The 17,699-nt window shown below is 43.2% G+C and overlaps 1 protein-coding gene across 3 annotated transcripts in view; it reads left to right on the forward strand.

Annotated features, from left to right (window-relative positions):
- The window catches only part of LOC145356811 (suppressor of tumorigenicity 7 protein homolog), a 167,978-nt gene that overhangs the window by 78,478 nt on the left and 71,801 nt on the right, over positions 1-17,699 (forward strand). For all 3 annotated transcript variants that reach the window (XM_080209705.1, XM_080209704.1, XM_080209706.1), the window contains exons 8-10: positions 985-1,082; positions 3,119-3,233; positions 9,538-9,610. In XM_080209705.1, the coding sequence (XP_080065831.1) occupies positions 985-1,082; positions 3,119-3,233; positions 9,538-9,610 (286 nt within the window). The remainder of the gene's footprint in view (positions 1-984; positions 1,083-3,118; positions 3,234-9,537; positions 9,611-17,699) is intronic.

Genomic DNA, 17,699 nt, shown 5'->3' on the forward strand with positions numbered 1-17,699 from the left:
CGCTGTGAGGCAGCAATGCTAGCCACTGTGCCGCCCATGGTGGCACAGTGGTGAGGTAAAGCTTATTGTCTACGACGTATAAAAATTTTTAAGATATCAGATGATATACAAACATAAAATCTTACTTTGAATCAATTAAAGACTTGGGGCAGGTATAAACCATGGGGTCGGTACCAAACTTACTCAAACAAAATGCAAGGCCAAATTAGCCGACTTGATTGCTTTGTCTGTTTGCATACAACAGTTTTAGTCTTGGATCATTGGTAGCATGCTTTTCTGAGTCAGAAGATTGTGGGATTAGTTTCCACTCCAATTGCTGAGTATATAATCCTGCTTTGCACTCCCAGCGCAGCACTGTTGATTTTACTGTCTCGAGAATAAAATATTAAGCCCAGCCAGAAGTTTGCTCTTTTGTAATATAAAATAACCTGTTCCACAGTTTCAGAGATGTTCTGGTGAATGTTTATTCCCCATCTAGACTCCAAAAACAGATTTAGAGTTAATTTATGAGGGAGTTTATTTGAGGGAGATTACTGTGTGCAGTTTGGCTGCTGAGTTTGCCAACAGCGCAACAGTAACTCCCCTTTTACGACAGCACTTTGAAGAGCAGTGAAGAAGGCTGGGGAGAGACTTCCAGAGCCCAGGCAACTGAAACAGACAGACCAACCAAATAGGTTATGTTGGCCTTGCAACTGAGGTCATTGGTGGAAGGGCAGAAATCGGGATTGTGTTGGATTCCAGCATTGGAGGAAGCACAGAGAACTCAAAGGTTGTCAGACTGGTGGAGGTTGCAAGATTGGGAACCTCCAGGGCCATCGAGGAATTTGTAAAAAAGGATGATAATTTAAAAATTGAAATGTGGTTCAGCTGTCACGTCATGAGTACTAAAGTTGATTTTTCATGTGAGCACTTGACAGGAATCTTCTAACACCTGTTCTGTTGAGAATGGTTTGAATTTCAACGGAATCCATTTTCTCTTGGCAGGGCGAGACACAAATGTATTAGTTTATATAAAACGAAGGCTTGCAATGTGTGCGAGAAAACTGGGAAGAATAAGGGAAGCAGTAAAGCTGATGAGAGACGTGAGTAACAGGACAACAAGTGAACTTCACCAGACGGAGCTGGGGAATATTCTTTATCTTCGCACTTTGAATTAATTATTTCCTCCCACCCATAACCATTAGCCATCCTCTCAGTTCTATTTAGGTAATGTCAGATTATTTCAGTTGGTAGCATTGTTGTTCCTGAGTTGAAGGTCCTGGATTTACGACTTGCCATTGGCTGAGGAAATGCTGTTTTCCTCCAGTGGAGATCCTGTCCTCCAGTTCACCACTTAAATAGTCCCATGGCAGTATTAGAAGTAGAGTGGGAATTGTTCTGATGCCATCACTGACATTTATCCCTCAACCAACCCATTAAAACAGATTAATTGGCCATTTATCTAACTGGCCACGTGTGGAACTTGGTTGTGTACCAGTTGGTTTTCGAATGTGCTAACATCCTGAGACATGAGCAGGAATTTAGGCTGACTTTCCCACTGCACTTTCAGAGGTGCTGTCCTTTGGGTGTGATGTTAAAATGGAGATCTGTCAGCCCTGTCAGGTGCGTGCAAAAGATCCAAAGGTACAGTTTCAAAGAAGGACAGGAGAGTTCCCCAGATGCCATGGGCCAATTCTTAGTGACCAACTCTGAAACGAGTGATGCTATTGTTTTTTTTTTGCAGCTTGCAAAGTACAAATTGACAACCAAGGTTCTATCATAACAGTGAGTGGTAACAGTTCGAAGGTTATTCATTAGCACTTTGGGATGCCCTTAGATATGAAAGGCAATATTCATAATTGGGGGAAAATGCTTCATCTTTCCACTTTGGCTTAATTATTTCCTCCCACCTATAACCGTTAACCATCCTCTGAATTCTATTTAGATAATGTCAGGTTAAGGGAGGCGATGGCCCATTGGTATTATCGTTAGACTATTAATCCAGAAACTCAACTATTTTCTGGGGACCCAGGTTTGAATCTGCCACAGCAGATGGTGGAATTTGAATTCAATAATAAAAAATTTAAAACAAAATCTGGAATTAAGAATCTACTGATGATCACAAAACCATTGTCGATTGTCAGAAAAAATCGTCTGGTTTACTGATGTCCTTCAGCGAAGGAAATTTGCTGTCCTTACCTGGTCTGGCCTACATGTGACTCTAGAGCCACAGCAAAATGGTTGACTTTCAACTGCCCTCGGGCAACTAGGGATGGGCAATAAATGCTGGCCACCCAGTGACGCCCATGTCCCATGAATGAATAAAAAAAAGTTTATCTCACTTGATAGAATTGTTATTCCTGAATTGCAGGTCATGGGGTTAAGACTTGTCGGAGGCTGAGGAAATGCTGTCTTCAGAGGAGGTCCTGTCCTCCAGTTCACCACTTAAACATGGCACGCGATCGGAGAACAAAAGAGTTAATTTATGATCTTAATTCTTGGCTATTTTTTCATGCAGGTTGTTTATGGAGTTTTGTGCGTGCTCAGTTAAGAGTGCTCAGATTCTGCCTTCTTTACATGTGGAATGAGAAAGAGGAAGTGTTTTTTCACTGACATGATCCTCAGAATTCCCTCTCAGTGGTTCTGAGATTTTTAGAACTCTAAATATCATTGCTCGGTTCAGAAGCAAATAATGTGAAAGTAGAAATGGAATAATCGTCGAAATCCCGACAGTGCAGAAGGAGGCCATTTGGCCCGTCAAGTCTGCATCAGCAGCAATCCATCCAGGCTCTAGCCCTGTCATCCCACATATTTATCCTGCTAATCCCTCTAACCTATGCATCCCGGGACATGCTAAAGGGCAATTTAGCGTGGCCAATGTACCCAACTAACACGTCTTTTGGACTGTGGGAGGAAACCGGAGCACCTGGAGGAAACCCATGCAGACATGGGGAGAATGTGCAAACTCCTTACAGACAGTGACCCAAGCCAGGAATTGAACCCAGGTCCTTGGAGCTGTGAGGCTGTGCCACCTTGCCACTTCCTTAAACAATATAATTTTTGGTTGTGTACTTCCGAGACTTCATGTTAAATAATAAGCAATGAAATGGATAAACAGTGTTTTTTCTTTCTTTTACAGTTGATGAAAGAGTTTCCACTGCTTAGTATGCTGAATATACATGAAAATTTATTAGAAGCTCTTCTGGAGTTACAAGCTTATGCTGATGTCCAGGTGGTTTTGGCCAAATATGACGGTTAGTGTCCTGGATAATAGCAACACTTATAAGTACATGGCAGCATTCTGTTTCCACAAGGGTTGTGTCTGAGTTACCGCCAAATGCATTGTTCACCCCTTAAGGTGTGATTTTTACTTTAGTAATATTCTATTTTATGCTGGATTAAAGGAATTTTCTCTGGAAGTTCCATCCTACAGATAGAACAAAATTGTAACTGATCGTTCCCTAGTGGCTGCAAATCCCTCGATACATTGGAGACCCATGCCCAAGCTTTTATCACTTTCCCACACTAAAACTGCTGTAGTCTTGACTCTTTATAACCTCTTGCTCCCATTTATACCACTTACTGTGCCTCCCACCTTAGCATCACTTACAGGTTTGAATATGCAATGTTCTATTTCTTTATTCAAGTTATTAATATGTACGATGTAAAGCTGAAGCTCCGGATCAAACCACTGGGAAACACAAAGTTTAAAGTTTATTAGTGTCACAAGTAGACTTAATATTGCAATGAAGTTACTGTGAAAATTCTCTAGTGGCCACACTCCATTGCCTGTTTGGGTACTGAGGGAGAAGTTAGCATGGCCAGTGCACCTAACCAGCACACCTTTCAGACTGTGGGAGGAAACCCACACAGACATGGGGAGTACATGCAAGCTCTGCACATAGTGATCCAGCCTGGGAATCGAACTCGGGTCCCTGGCATGTGAGGCAACAGTGCTAACCACTGTGCCATCTAGTAGCGATTAGTCAACATTCCCTTTATCTTCATTCTGTCTCCTCTCTCCATTCCTAAAGGCTGTTGCAGCCATCAGATAATTTCTAACAATTTTTCCAAAGTATTAATTTTGTTAATATTAATGTTATTTATTTACACTTAGAATTGCAGGAAACACACTGTGTTGCATACGATATTTTTTCCAACACTAATGCTTGGGATGACAGGATTGTTTTATGGGGTGAGGTTGAGGAAACTGGTTCTGTATTATTTAGAGGTGATCTCATATTCAGGGTGTGACAGTAGATGTGGATAGGATAGTCAGGGGACATCATCTCAGAATAAGGGAAAGCCATTTAAGAATTTGATTTGATTAATTATTGTCACGTGTATTAAAAGTGAAAAGCATTGTTTCCTGCGTGCTATACAGACAAAACATACCGTTCATAGAGAAGGAAATGAGAGAGTGCAGAATGTAGTGCTACAGTCATAGCTAGGGTATAGAGAAAGATCAACTTAATGCAAGGTAAACCTATTCAAAAGTCAGCAGCGGGGAAGAAGCAGTTCTCGAGTCAGTTGATACATGACCTCAGACTTTTGTATCTTTTTCCCGACAGAAGGTGGAAGGGAGAATGTCCAGGGTGCGTGGGTTCCTTAATTATTCTGGCTTCTTTGCCAAGGCAGTGGGAAGTGTAGACAGAGTCAGTGGATGGGAGGCTGGTTTGCATGATGGATTGGCCTATATTCATAGTTTCTTGCTGTCTTGGGCAGAGCAGGATTATACCAAGCTGTGATATAATCAGAAAGAATGCTTTCAATGGTGCATCTGTAAAAGTTGGTGAGAGACGAGGGGGAATTTCTTCATTCAGAGGATGGCAAATCATTGGAATTTTCTACCCCAGAGGGCTGTGGGAACTCAATCGTTGAGCTTGGTCAAGACAGAAATCAATGAATTTCTGGAAACCAATTACATCCAGAGACGAGGGGTTGTGGAAAGGATGGCATATATGATAGATGATCTATTTGATCATCGAACAGGCTGAATGGCTGACCGATGTTTGTATTTCCTATTTTCTTTTGTAATTGTGTCTTCTGTAATTTTTCTAGAGCGTGATTCAATTGAGCCCCTCTCCCCGATAGATAAATCTCACACCGGGTAGTCACTGTTGTGTATTGCCAGTTAATGTCTGTTTTTTAGATGCTGACGGTGACAGAATGGTATTTCTTCTTGCGGTTTGGAGCGCCGCTGTGTGAAGCTAATTCCTTTGTCTGCATTTCCAAGATATTTCTTGCTAGGAGGAAAATAACTCCATATAGTGCAGTAAAAATAAAATCACTCGTCCTTGAATTAGAGGGGCACAGTTTTAAAAAAAACCCTTTCAGATCTGCACTTTTTAACAAAAAATCTTTAGTTGTGGAATGTACTACATTACAAAGTGCCAGAGAAAACATATATTAAAAAGTATGGATATCTGAAAGGCCATTTAAGACTGAGATGTGGAGAAATTTCTTCATTGAGTGTGGTGAATTATTGGAATTTACTACCCCAGAGAGATATGGAAACTCAATCTTTGAGCATTGGCAAGATGGGTGTCTACTTTGGGAGAGGGTCCCAGTGGAACATATGTTGAATAATCATAGAATCCCTACTGTGCAGGAAGAAGCCATTCGGCCCATCGAGTCTGCACCGATCACAACCCCGCCCAGGCACTATTCCCATGATCCAACATATTTATCTTGCTAATCCCCCCAACACTAAAGATCAATTTAGCATGGCCAGTCCACCTAACCCGCACATCTTTGGACTGTGGGAGGAAACCAGAGCACCCAGAGGGAACCCAAGCAGACGTGGGGAGAATGTGCAAACTCCACACAGACAGTGACCCAAGCTGGGAATCGAGCCCAGGTTCCTGGCGCTGTGAGGCAGCAGTGCTAACCACTGTGCTACTTGGGAATGGATACTATGTGTGAGTTACAGCATGAATGTGTTTGGGGGTGAGGGTTTGATTGAGATGAAGCTGAAATTTTTTGCGTTTGATTATTCGTCAGGATTTTTATTGGGTGAGCAGATTTTCAGAAATCAAAACCTGAAAACTGGGAATCACGTAATGTAGGCACAAGAGCAGCTGTGTTTTCGCGAGCTCCGGGGCTCCTCATCTTTTCCGTTTTTTGTCCTGTTGCACAATGCATAATTATCCGATTCTGATGCGTATAACCTGTGGTATATAAGTTCCTAGCTGAATTTTGATTGGCAAAGAGGAGCAGAGTTCAGTCAAAAAAAAGCCTTGTTTGATTAAGGCCGTGGGAGAGCTCAAGGTGTTGGTTTCGCTGGTGAGTGGGTCTCTGCCTCATTGATGCTGTTGGTGTCCAGATGATGGCCGCCATTATGAGTGAAGTTGTGGAACGACTGTCTCGGCTCCCCAGCGCAGATTTTTGGTGCTCGTGTTGATGAACCGCAAGATATCCTAAAGAGAAAGGGTGAAGCAGAGAAGAAACCTGTCAGTCGAGAGGCAGTTTCTGTGGTGGGGATTCACCTTCAGTCTTTAGAAGTCCAGCTGCCTGGTGTGTAACCCACCCTGGCTGACCCGGGAAATGGCACTGGAGAAGGAGTACTCGTGCTCCCGGTTTCCCAAGGGGCGCCGGAGATGAATTCCCAGCTGAATTTGAGAATTGGCTGCCATTCTTTCACAGCCTCGATTTGAGGGCTGGGTGTCTTGAGTTCAGTGAAGCACATTATACCCGGCCTTCGAAGCTTGGAATCAGTTGAACACTCCAACTGCTAGTCTTATGTTGCCTTGTCCTTGATGTTCACCAAGTAGGATTGAAGGCGGCCGGATGTGTTGGATCCTTGCTGTCCGCCAGGACCTTGGCCTTTCTTAGCCGGGGCTTCAGGATGACAACATGGCAGAGGTGTAGAGGTTTCGGGGAAACTCTGGATGGATCCTGGATGTTGCTTGATGATCCAGTCATTAGTTTGACCTTTTCAAGCTCCAGGGATTGTTATTTTATTCGACAATTCTTCATTAATTCTGAACTTTGATCCCTTGAGATTATAATCCTGCTTTTGTGATGTTGTCTTTTATAATCATAGGCTCAATGGCTTCCTTCTGCACTATCGAGTCTGCACTAACAATGATCTCACCTAGGCCTTATCCCCATAACCCCACATATTCATCCCAGGGCAACTTAGCACAGCCAAAGCTCCTAATCAACACATCTTTGGACAAGGGTGTCATATGTGAGCAGAGAGGCATATTTGATCTGGTATTCGTGCTCAGATGGTGGAATGAGTGAGGCAGTAGTTTAAATGCTTGTGTTTGCCTTCTTTCCATTGAAGAGCATGCGGAGTTGGTTGTATGAAATGAGGGTTGTGCTGTATTTACCTGGTTTGTTTATTTTACATGCAATGAGCTTGTATTTACGCTGAGGGAGTATGATCTTTAGTCCCCTTAACTTTAACTTTTTGTGTAAGATGAATGGCGCCACAGCAGAGTGATTTGGTACAGAGCTGAATGGTATGACCTTATAAGTTGTTGTGGGTGAGGAGATTCCCCTATTAGAATTATTGAGGTCATGTTTTTCTTTTGTAATGTTGTTGTCCTGGGAATTTGGAATCCTTGCTTGTTTCCTGAGAGAGTGCAGACAGATCATGTATCCTGGAAAAGGCTAAGTTTTTTTTTTGACGTTGGTGTTTCTGTTTTTGGAGTGGGGGAGTTATGTTCTGGTGCACTTCCGGGCATTTGACTTGGTTGCACAGGTGGTGGCAATAGTTACTTAATTACTTGACTCATGGAATGTGTGAAGGGCATATTATCCGGCTGTTAGGGTTTCTCTGATGTGGAGAAATGGGTCGAATTGCGTAGATAGCAGGGCCTAAACGGTGCCTGTAGGATACTTGGAGAAAGGGATAGTTTGCTTTGTTCAAGGTACAAGAATGATGTGAATCTCCTTGGCTTGTTGATGCTGTCGTTGAGCAAGTTAGGGCGATAGTGGTTGTGTTTGCGTCAGCTGGGAGGTGTGTTGGACGGGGAAATGGGTGCCCTCCCCCAAGACATTCCCTTCTTGAGGCTTCTGGACTGCTCTCCTTCTTGAGACTTGATTCCCCTAGGGATATAGTGTCCTTTGGCTGCGGCATTTGAGTCTGAGTGCACCAGTTCAGTGTTGGAGCCACTTTTCAGTTAGACTGGTTGGAGGAGAAGGTTGATTCCTCAAGTGGTCGTATGTAGAGATGTCCAGCCTGGGCTCCTCTGCAGTATCTGTTTCATGTGAGGTTGTGCTGTTATGTTCCTGGTATCCTTTCTGTAAAAGTGTATGCTGAAACATCACGTCTGGTGTCTACTGGATAATCCTGAGGCTCTTTTCTCTTTTGGAGCTGTTTTCCTTATCCGGGTAACTGGGGTGTTGATGTAGGGTCTGATTTGTTATAGTTAGTGCTCGAGAGTTTCCTCTATCTTGCCAGGAAGAGTAGGGTCATGTCTGTCCCCCCAGTACCCTGTTGATGGGTGACTTCTTCTTGTCAGCTGGTTTCCTTGGTGGAATTTTGTTTAAATTCTTTGATGATGGGGAACCTGACGAGTGCCTGTGATATGGTGGGGGAGGAAGAACGATTGTTATGTTGTAAGCCTAGGTGCGAGGCAAGATGTATGAATCCTCGGCTTATTTCCTGCACACGAGAATGTACACTGCCGCATCTTGTATTGATGGTAGTATCCTGATATTTCCCCTTTTCTGTGTTATCCTTCTACTGCTTGGTGGTCCTGTTAGGCCCCTTTTAGTTGTATATTACCTATAATCGATCCTGTATATTCTGTAGCTCTGTCTGTGTTACCCTGTGGAAGAAGGTGTGTACCATGGCGTCATGTGTTCATGGTTTTATGTCGCTGTCCTGAGATTCACCCACTCTTTCTTTCTGCTATCCCCCTTTGTCTGTACGAGAGGAGATACTGACTAGAACTATTGCGAGGGTTGATAATTTGAATCATTTGTATGAATACTCGCTGGTCTTTTCCGCATGTTTATGTGGAGTAACGATTATGCCGTACGATACTAGGTTTTGTTGCAACTTGTGGTAAATGTAGACTTAAAACTTTCAATAAAAACAGCCTGAAAAACCCCCCAGAAAACTTGATAAGCAGTAGGAAAGAGGGGCTCCATGATGATTGACATATTGGGTTGCAAATAGCAGGGGTTTGGGAGGAGGGGGGGAGCAGTTAAGGTGGGAGTTCATATGATGATCTGAATATCCAGGCAGAGTTGGCAACCTTGCTCCAGAGACTGTTAAAAAGGCATCATCAGCAATAGAGTCTTTGGTGCCAGGAAGGTTGTGACAATCCCCTAGGATGGGGAGTATTGGGTTGGGTGAGAGGGAAGTGGGGAGGGGGGTGCAGGAGTGGTGGGGGGGAGTGATCCAGGTCCACTGCAATATTGCACATGATGGATGATTACAGGAAAAGGCCCTGTTTATATTTGACAAAAATGGAAAAGGTGAAAACCAGAACATTTGAACCATTTTTAGGAAATTTAGGGCTCTGGGCCGTTTAATAAGAAACCGGGACATCTGGTCACCCTAACTTTTACACTAATCTGTCATGCTTTTGATTGCAGATATCAGCTTGCCAAAATCAGCGACGATATGCTACACAGCTGCACTGCTGAAAGCACGAGCTGTATCAGATAAGTAAGTACCTCATTCCTCCATCTCACTGTAACCACCTCCAACCGACATGATTGTACTGGCATCTTCACGCTCCTGCAATTCTGGCCTCTTGCGCATCCCCCATTGCCATTACTTCTCCACGACTAGCCTTGCCTTCAGCTGCCTCATTTCTAAGTTCTGAAATTGCCTCCCCAAAACCTGTGTTGAATTTATATTTAAGATCTTGTAAGATGCTGCTTGAAACATACCTCTGTGCCTGAGCAACTGGTCCGCTCTCCTAATAATTCTTCATATTTGCATTCATAACTCCACAGTGAAATACATTGGGGTACTGTTACCCTAAAAGCTGTATGAGTACCCTAAAAGTATTTGGATCTGCACCTTAAGTGCTGCAAGCTGCAGGGCTATGGGCTGGATGCAGGAAGGTGGGATTAGAAAGGGTATCTGGGGTGTCCTTGGGCTAGCATGGACAAGATGGGCCGAATCGCTGCCTCCTGGGTTGTTACTTTCCTATGGTTCTAATGTTGCTGTCGTTTAAGCATAGAACTTTCCAAAATAAAATAACCTCTATCTGTTTTTGGAAAAGCTCAAATGAAGAGCCAAAGTTTACAGAACAGAACAAGTTTATTTATTAGTCAGAAATAGGATTACATTAACACTGCGATGAAGTTATTGTGAAAATTCCCCAGTCGCCACACTCTGCAGCCTGTTCAGGTAAATGAGGGAGAATTTAGCATGGCCAATGCACCTAATCTGCATGTCTTTGGACTGTGGGAGGAAACTGGAGTGCCTGGAGGAAACCCACGCAGACACAGGGAGAACATGCAAACTCCACATAGATAGTGATCCAAGCTAGGAATTGAACCCAGGTCTCTGGCGCTGTGAGGAAGCAGTGCTAACCACTGTGCCACTGTACACCAAAGCTGGAAAGAATCGGAGAGAACAAGTGTTTCTGGCAAGCTTTAATTTTAATAATTGACACAGAACAATTCATGACCTCCCAGATCCCCCAAAACACTTAACAGCTGATGAACTACTTTTAAAGTGTAGTTACTGTTGTATTGTAGGCAACTTTTCAGCCAATTTGTGCACAGTAAGATCCCACAAACAGCAATTAGGCTATGACCAGATCACCTGTGATGTTGGTTGGGTAGTAAGTATTATCCAGGTCACCACTATAGTGCTGTGGGATACTTTACGCCCATTCACGAGAGCAACCGGGGCCACAGATATAATGTCTCATCCAAAACAGCAACTCCAACAATGCATCATTCATTCGGTGCATCACTATAGTGCCAATCTTGATTCTGTGCTTGAATCTCTGGACTGGAACTTGAATGCACCTCTGATTGATGTCTGACTGCTACTAACGGAGCCGCAGCTGGCATTATTAACTATAAGAGAAGGAGATAAGTGAGAAAAGTGGACTCTTTGTTAGTTTTGTATTTGTATCTATAAAATAAGAGACGTGAGACTTGATTAGAAAGTGATGCTTTGTACATTGCAGGGCGTTGAAAGCAGTTTAAAAGATTAAAATTGATGCATTGGTCTGCATATTAAGGCCTCCCTCACAGCCCGAGACCAATTTGCTCTGATGCCAGTCTACCTGGCAGCCATAACGCACTGCGGGTGGAATAACTTACCTGACAATGGGATCTCTCTCCCTCACAGTGGAGGAAGTCCCTGCCCTTGGAAGCTGATGGCTCATCAGATTGGCTGGTAGCACCAAGATCTCATTAACTGGCTCTTCCAGGACTGCAACCGGTCCCAAGAGGAAGCCCAATGAATCCTGGAGTGAGGTCAGTGCAGGTTATTGAGTGGGGAGGGTTACGGCAGCTTAGGGAGGGGTGTGGGGTGACAGGTAAGGGTGAGTGGGTGGGTAGAAAGAAAGTGGGGGAATATTATTGTCCTCCAGTGCGCAAAGGCCACACCCCCCCCGCCCCCCAAAAAGATAGTATCACCTTCCTTCCCATGCTTGTAAGAAAAAATATTCTGCTTCTTATTGGTGCCTACCCATGTCAACCTTGTTGTGGCATGGGCAGCATATTATCGGGGTCAATTGACAATAGTCTCAATCGACCCTTGATTATGTATTTAAATGAGTAATGTGTGTTGGTCTTGGTGCCTGCCCAGTTACTGTGTTATAAGGGTGAGCTCGGGAATGGGTGAGAAGGTGATTGAGTGCGCTGGTGAGGCCATGTAAAACCCAGCTCATCATTGTCAGATAGGAAACACAGCAGCCAACATTTGCCCAGTAAGCTTTCATGAACAACAACATGATAATGAGAGATAATCTGTTTTAAATGTTGCGAAAGGGATCTGTATTGGTGCAGATACTGGAAAGAATGCCCCTGCTGTCCTGCTGAGGCAGACAGAGCCTTGGTTTAACATCTCTTCCAAAAGACGGCACCTCTTTCAGTGCAGCACTGGGAGTGCTATCACTAAGCCAGTTGAGTGGAGTGGGAGACAGTGTGACGAACCTTGCTTACAGCTCATTGAGGAGAAGTTGAAGTTTATTTATTAGGTATAAATAAGGCTTACATTAACACTGCAATGAAGTTACTGTGAAATTCCCCTAGTTGCCACATGCCGATGCCTGTTTGTTCAGTGCACCTAACCAGCACGTCTTTTAGACTGTGGGAGGAAACTGGAGCATCCGGAGGAAACCCAAGCAGACATGGGGAGAATATTCAAACTCCATGCAGACAGTGACCCAAGCCAGGAATCGAACCCGGGTCCCTGGTGCTATGAGGCAGCAGCGCTAACCACTGTAACACCGTGTAGTGGTATATAAGATGGATGCCCAAACCGAAGGAGAAATACAGGCAACAGAGTACAGCTGAAGTACCTGAATTTCAGCTGCTGGGTTAATGGGTGACAATTCAGAAGGAAATGAGGGACAACGTGGCCACTGTAGAGGGAACATTATTGGTATTTGGATTCAGTTGTATGAACTGGCAGGATGGGTGATGAGCGAGTACAAGTCTGCCTTACACCAAGTCTTGTTCGCTCTCACCACCACAAACTAATGCTTACATCTGCACTGAATCACATTCACACGTACTGACCCACCCATGTACACTGACCCTCTCACGCTCAGCTACCCACCCACGTATACTGACCCTCTCACACTCGCTGACCTCCTCACACTCATTCATCCACATACACTGACTCTGTCAGACTCTGGTCAATGTTATTACTTTTTAAATGCTTTATTGTTACGACATCGCTTTACTTTTGATCAGCAGTTCTTCTTTCCGTAATACCCCAACTTTTTTGAATTCTGTTTGTGGTGTGTCAGATCTTATATTTCTGAAATTTGCTTATTGTCCTTTGAATGAGAAAAATGTCGCACGTTGGCCTCCTAAGTGAAAAAGCAGTTCAAGCCTGGTTTATGATGAATAAATGTTGATTATTAGATATGTACTGGCTCAGAAACCAACAAAGCTATTTAAACCTGTTCAAAATTAGTTTTGAATTATTTAATTGGCTGATTTTGCAGGGTTAGAAATTAGTTACAGCATTAAACAGTCCTGTAGGTCCACTCAGGTATTTATGTTCTACATGTATCTCCTCCTATCCATTTTCATCTCACAGTTCAGCATTTCATGTTCTTTCATTCTCCTCTGGTGTTTGTCCAGCTTCCCCTTAAACTATTTGCCTTAATTACTCACTGTGGTAATGCATTCTACATTCTCACCACTCTGAATAAAGATGTTCCTCCTTAAATCCTTTGATTTATTCATGATTAACTTGTATTTATTGTCCTCAGTTCTGGTCTCACTACAGTTGGAAACACCAGCTCTACATCTACCCTATCAAACCCTTTCATAATCTTGACATTTGTCAGGCCACCCCTTCAACCTTCTCTTTTCTAGAGAAGAGAGCTCCAGTCTTTCTTGAAAGACATAACCTCTCAGTTCTGGTACATTCCAGTAAATCTTCTTTTGCACTTCGCCTGTACATCTGCCTTGTATTGGGAAGGCCAGAATTTTGTGGGAAACGATTGTTCATAGCATTCCCAAGTGTGATGTACTATAAGAATCATATGAATGAAGAGCAGGAGTAGGCAATTCACCTCCTTGAGCCTGCTCTGCCATTTAATACAAACATGGTTGATCTCCAATCTCCCAACTCCCCTTTCCTACCCATTCACCATAGCTCTTCAAACCCTTACTAATTAAACATCTGTCCAGATCTCCCTTAAATTTACTCAAATGCCCCGGCATCCACCACACTCTGGGGTAGTAAACTCCACAGACTCATGACCCTTCGAGAGAAGAAATTTCTCCTCATCTCTGTTTTAGATCTGCTGTCCCTTATCCTAAAACTTATGATCTCTTGTTCAAGATTGCCCTATAAGACCAAACACCCTCTCCACATCTACTTTGTCAAACCCCCCTTATTATCTTGTACACCTCAATTAGATCTCCTCTCATTCTTCTAAATTCCAGAGAGTATAGGCCTAAATGCCAATATTCCATTTGGCTTCCTTATTACCCGCTGTATCTGTATACTAGTTTTCTGCGATATATGGACACGCAGATCCCTCTGCATCAAAGGATCTGGAGTTTCTCTCCATTTAGATAATATTTGTATTTTGTATTTGTCTTTGTATTTTCCTGCCAAAATGGATACCCTCACAGTTAGCCACATTACATTCTATCTGACAATTTCTGTCCCCTATTCATATCCGTTTCTACATTTCTTATTTCATTATCACAACTTACTAATCCACCTATTTTAGTGTAACCAAGCTTCCACCCAAATTTAGCATAACTTGTCTGCTCTTCAATCCTGTCCTTGAAGAAATAAACCTCCATATTGTGTTGATTTTGCGTTGTTTGCTGAATGCTACTTGTTTAATAACTTAAAGTGATACTTGATCCGACCAGCAAGGTTTACTGAAATATTCCTGTTCTGTAGTTTATCGTAATAATATTTGAAATAGTTCTTTAACCCTATAAAAACTAACTAGGTATGATGAGACAGAGTAAACTGCTCTGCAGATGCACCCAAGGTGAAAACCCTTAAGAATATACTAAAAACAGCAATATGTGTGCACAATGAACAGGATTCTCTGGTCATGCATCCCCCAAGACTTGAAATTCCTGCCCAAACTCAAAGGACCTTTGAATGGCCTGCCGAATTTTCTGTCAGAGAATCATAGAAACCCTACAGTGCAGAAAGAGGCCATTTGGCCAATCGAGTCTGCACAGACCACAATCCCACCCAGACCCTACTCCCATATCCCTGCATATTTATCCACTAATCCCTCTAAATTACGCATCTCAGGACTCTAAGGGGCAATTTTTTGCATAGCCAATAAACCTAACCTGCACATCTTTGAACTGTGGGAGGAAACCGGAGCACCCGGAGGAAACCCACGTAGACATGGAGAGAATGTGCAAACTCCACACAGACAGTGACCCAAGCCGGGAATTGAACTTGGGTCCCTGGAGCTGTGAAGCAGCAGTGCTAACCACTGTGCCACCGTGCTGCCCTGTCTTATCTGCCATGATTCCCGCAGCAGAAATATCAAATAAATCCAAGCAATTGGAATATCATCTGCACGTTATATAGTTTGGAAAACAGGGAACTAGTGCTTTTGATGTGCTGATGAGCTTTGCAACACTGCAAGCAGATGGTTACCTAAGGCAAGTTAATAACAATGGGAGGTAGGACATGATTGGATTTGAATATATTGTTAAAGCTCAAAGGAAGAGCCAACGTTTGAAATGAGAAGTGTGAAGAAGTACTTTGCATTTACACTCTAAAATCAAGAAATGAAGATAATCACGTCTTGTGCTCTAAAAGATGTTTGATTAGATTAGAGAAGATCAAACAGGAAAATTCTATTTAAGGAGTTGCTTAAACCTTTGCAGGGGAACTGTTTTTAAGACCTCAGCCAACTGTAGGAATAGCTGTTTTACTCCTAGCAAGCAGTGTCTGTGAAGGAAATCTGTCTTGAAAAGCAAGCTGTTGGTTTTATCTTGGAAGCAATCCCAAAGAGATATAACTCACTGGGTGTTGTGGAACATGGAGGAGAGTTGACTCTGAAGGTAGTTGAGTTGTCTTTAGAATTGACTCTGAAGGTATGCTTGTTTGGAACTGTTTAAAATTGGAGTTACTGTGTACAGCCATTGTCTTAGTTCGGTGTACTTTACTAGGGAATAAAAAATAACAATAAACATTATTTTGTTTAAAATGTCTGGGGCTTCATTCTCTGAATTTCAATTGCTTCCTCACATTATACAAAAATATATAAAAAATACAGTTGAGGGTAGTTATTTTGAGTTATTTTTCAGGGATTTAGAACAGCTCAGCATTTACCATCAGTAAGGGGAGGTGATGGTCTAGTGTTATCATCACTAGATTATTAATCCAGAAACTCAGCTCATGTTCTGGGCTTCCGGGATTGAATGCAATGGTAAGATGCTCTAGAAGCACCTTTTTCACTGGTCAGAGTGGCAGGATCTCACGCCAGAGTCTGTGCTTGGAAGCTTCTTACTTATTACATAGGTAAATTCCCCTCCAAATGACTACCGTAATCCAGTTGTTCCAGCTGTTGGCAGCTAGTAGGTTCGAAGATCTGAGCGCTGTATGTAAATGCCACTCCAGAACAGCCTTATCACTCTACAGCCCATCTGTCCCCACATGAGCATGCAGGATGTCCAAAACCCAGAAAACAAAGATTAGCAGCCTTGAGATCTGCATCTCGATCCCCTCCCCCTGAACACATCATCTGCGGGGTGCCCGTTTGACACGTGGACTTCTCAACCCATCTGGAGTCTTTGTGTGCATCCCCTTCCAGTGAACTAATTAGTATCTTTATAACCAGCCTGTTTTGTAAGCTTTTCAAGCTGCTATGTCTGGGTCTAGCCCCCTCCTCTGGGTCTTCCCTTTGCCTTCCATTGTTCATTATCCTCATCTACCTCTTTGCATCTCTGCTGCCACCATGCCCTTTTGTCCTCCCCACAGCCCCCCTTCCACATTGCTCTCCCCACCTGTCTGTGTCAATGCCCTGCCCCTCGCCTCACACCCCACTCCCCCCAGTTGGACTTTGGACAGCTAGAGTGGAGGTCTGTGAGTCCTGCAGCACACTGCTATCCCTGAAGACCAACTTGGCATGGAACTGGATGGCACAAATCCTGTTCAGTGCAATAGGAGTGACACAATACCATAGCAGGTAGGCTATATTGCATTCACCTCCAAGTTCGAGTGAACTGCGGCCTGCCTTATGCACACCCTTTTTCAAGCAGGTTTGACACTGATTTACCGCTGGTGTGACCCAAAGACTGGAAGGCCTGATGAGGATTTGGCCATCAGCTGTTCTAATGAACGTTCATGAATGCAAATAGCATTTATGCCACCTGTCAACCGGAGAACTTTATTGGGAGAATTACAAACTGTTTTTAAGCCGTGGGGGGCATTCCAACTTCACTCCGTTCCCATCTGCCACATGGGATGGGAGAATTCTGCCCATTAACAGTGAGAGAATTGGGAAATAACTCAATACCTGCCCAGAAACAATATCTGATCAGATCTGGGAAATCCAGGGATGCAGTGGTAATGTTACTGAACTAATAATCCAGAGGACCAGACTAATGATCTGACATAGATTCAAATCCCACCAGAGCAGCTGGTGAAATTTAACTAAATTCATAAACCTATGAATTAAAGCTAGTCTTTGGCTTATGATATGTAATGATGACCATGAAACTATCGTTGACTGTTGTTAAAAATCCATCTGGTTCACTAATGTCCTTTAGGGAAGGAAATCTGCCATCCTTATCTGGTCTGGCCCACATGTGACTCCAGTAATACAGCAGTGTGGTTGACTCTTAGCTGCTAGGTGGAAAGGTAAGCATTTGGTGGGGGGGAGGGATACAGGCTGCAAAGTGACAAACAAATTAGTGGGCAACAAGACAGCTGATGGACCATAATATCTGGAAGTACGAAATTATTCACTTTGGTCATAAGAGTAGAAAAATAGCATTTTTTTAGAAGGTGTGCAACGTTAGAGTCATACGGTACAGAAAAGAACCTTCAGCCTATTGCCAAAACTACACTAACTCTACATTAATCCCACTTGCCAGCACTTTGAATG

The sequence above is a fragment of the Carcharhinus amblyrhynchos genome, chromosome 22, assembly GCF_965287045.1.
Source record: "Carcharhinus amblyrhynchos chromosome 22, sCarAmb.v2.hapA, whole genome shotgun sequence".
Taxonomy (NCBI): Eukaryota; Metazoa; Chordata; class Chondrichthyes; order Carcharhiniformes; family Carcharhinidae; genus Carcharhinus; species Carcharhinus amblyrhynchos.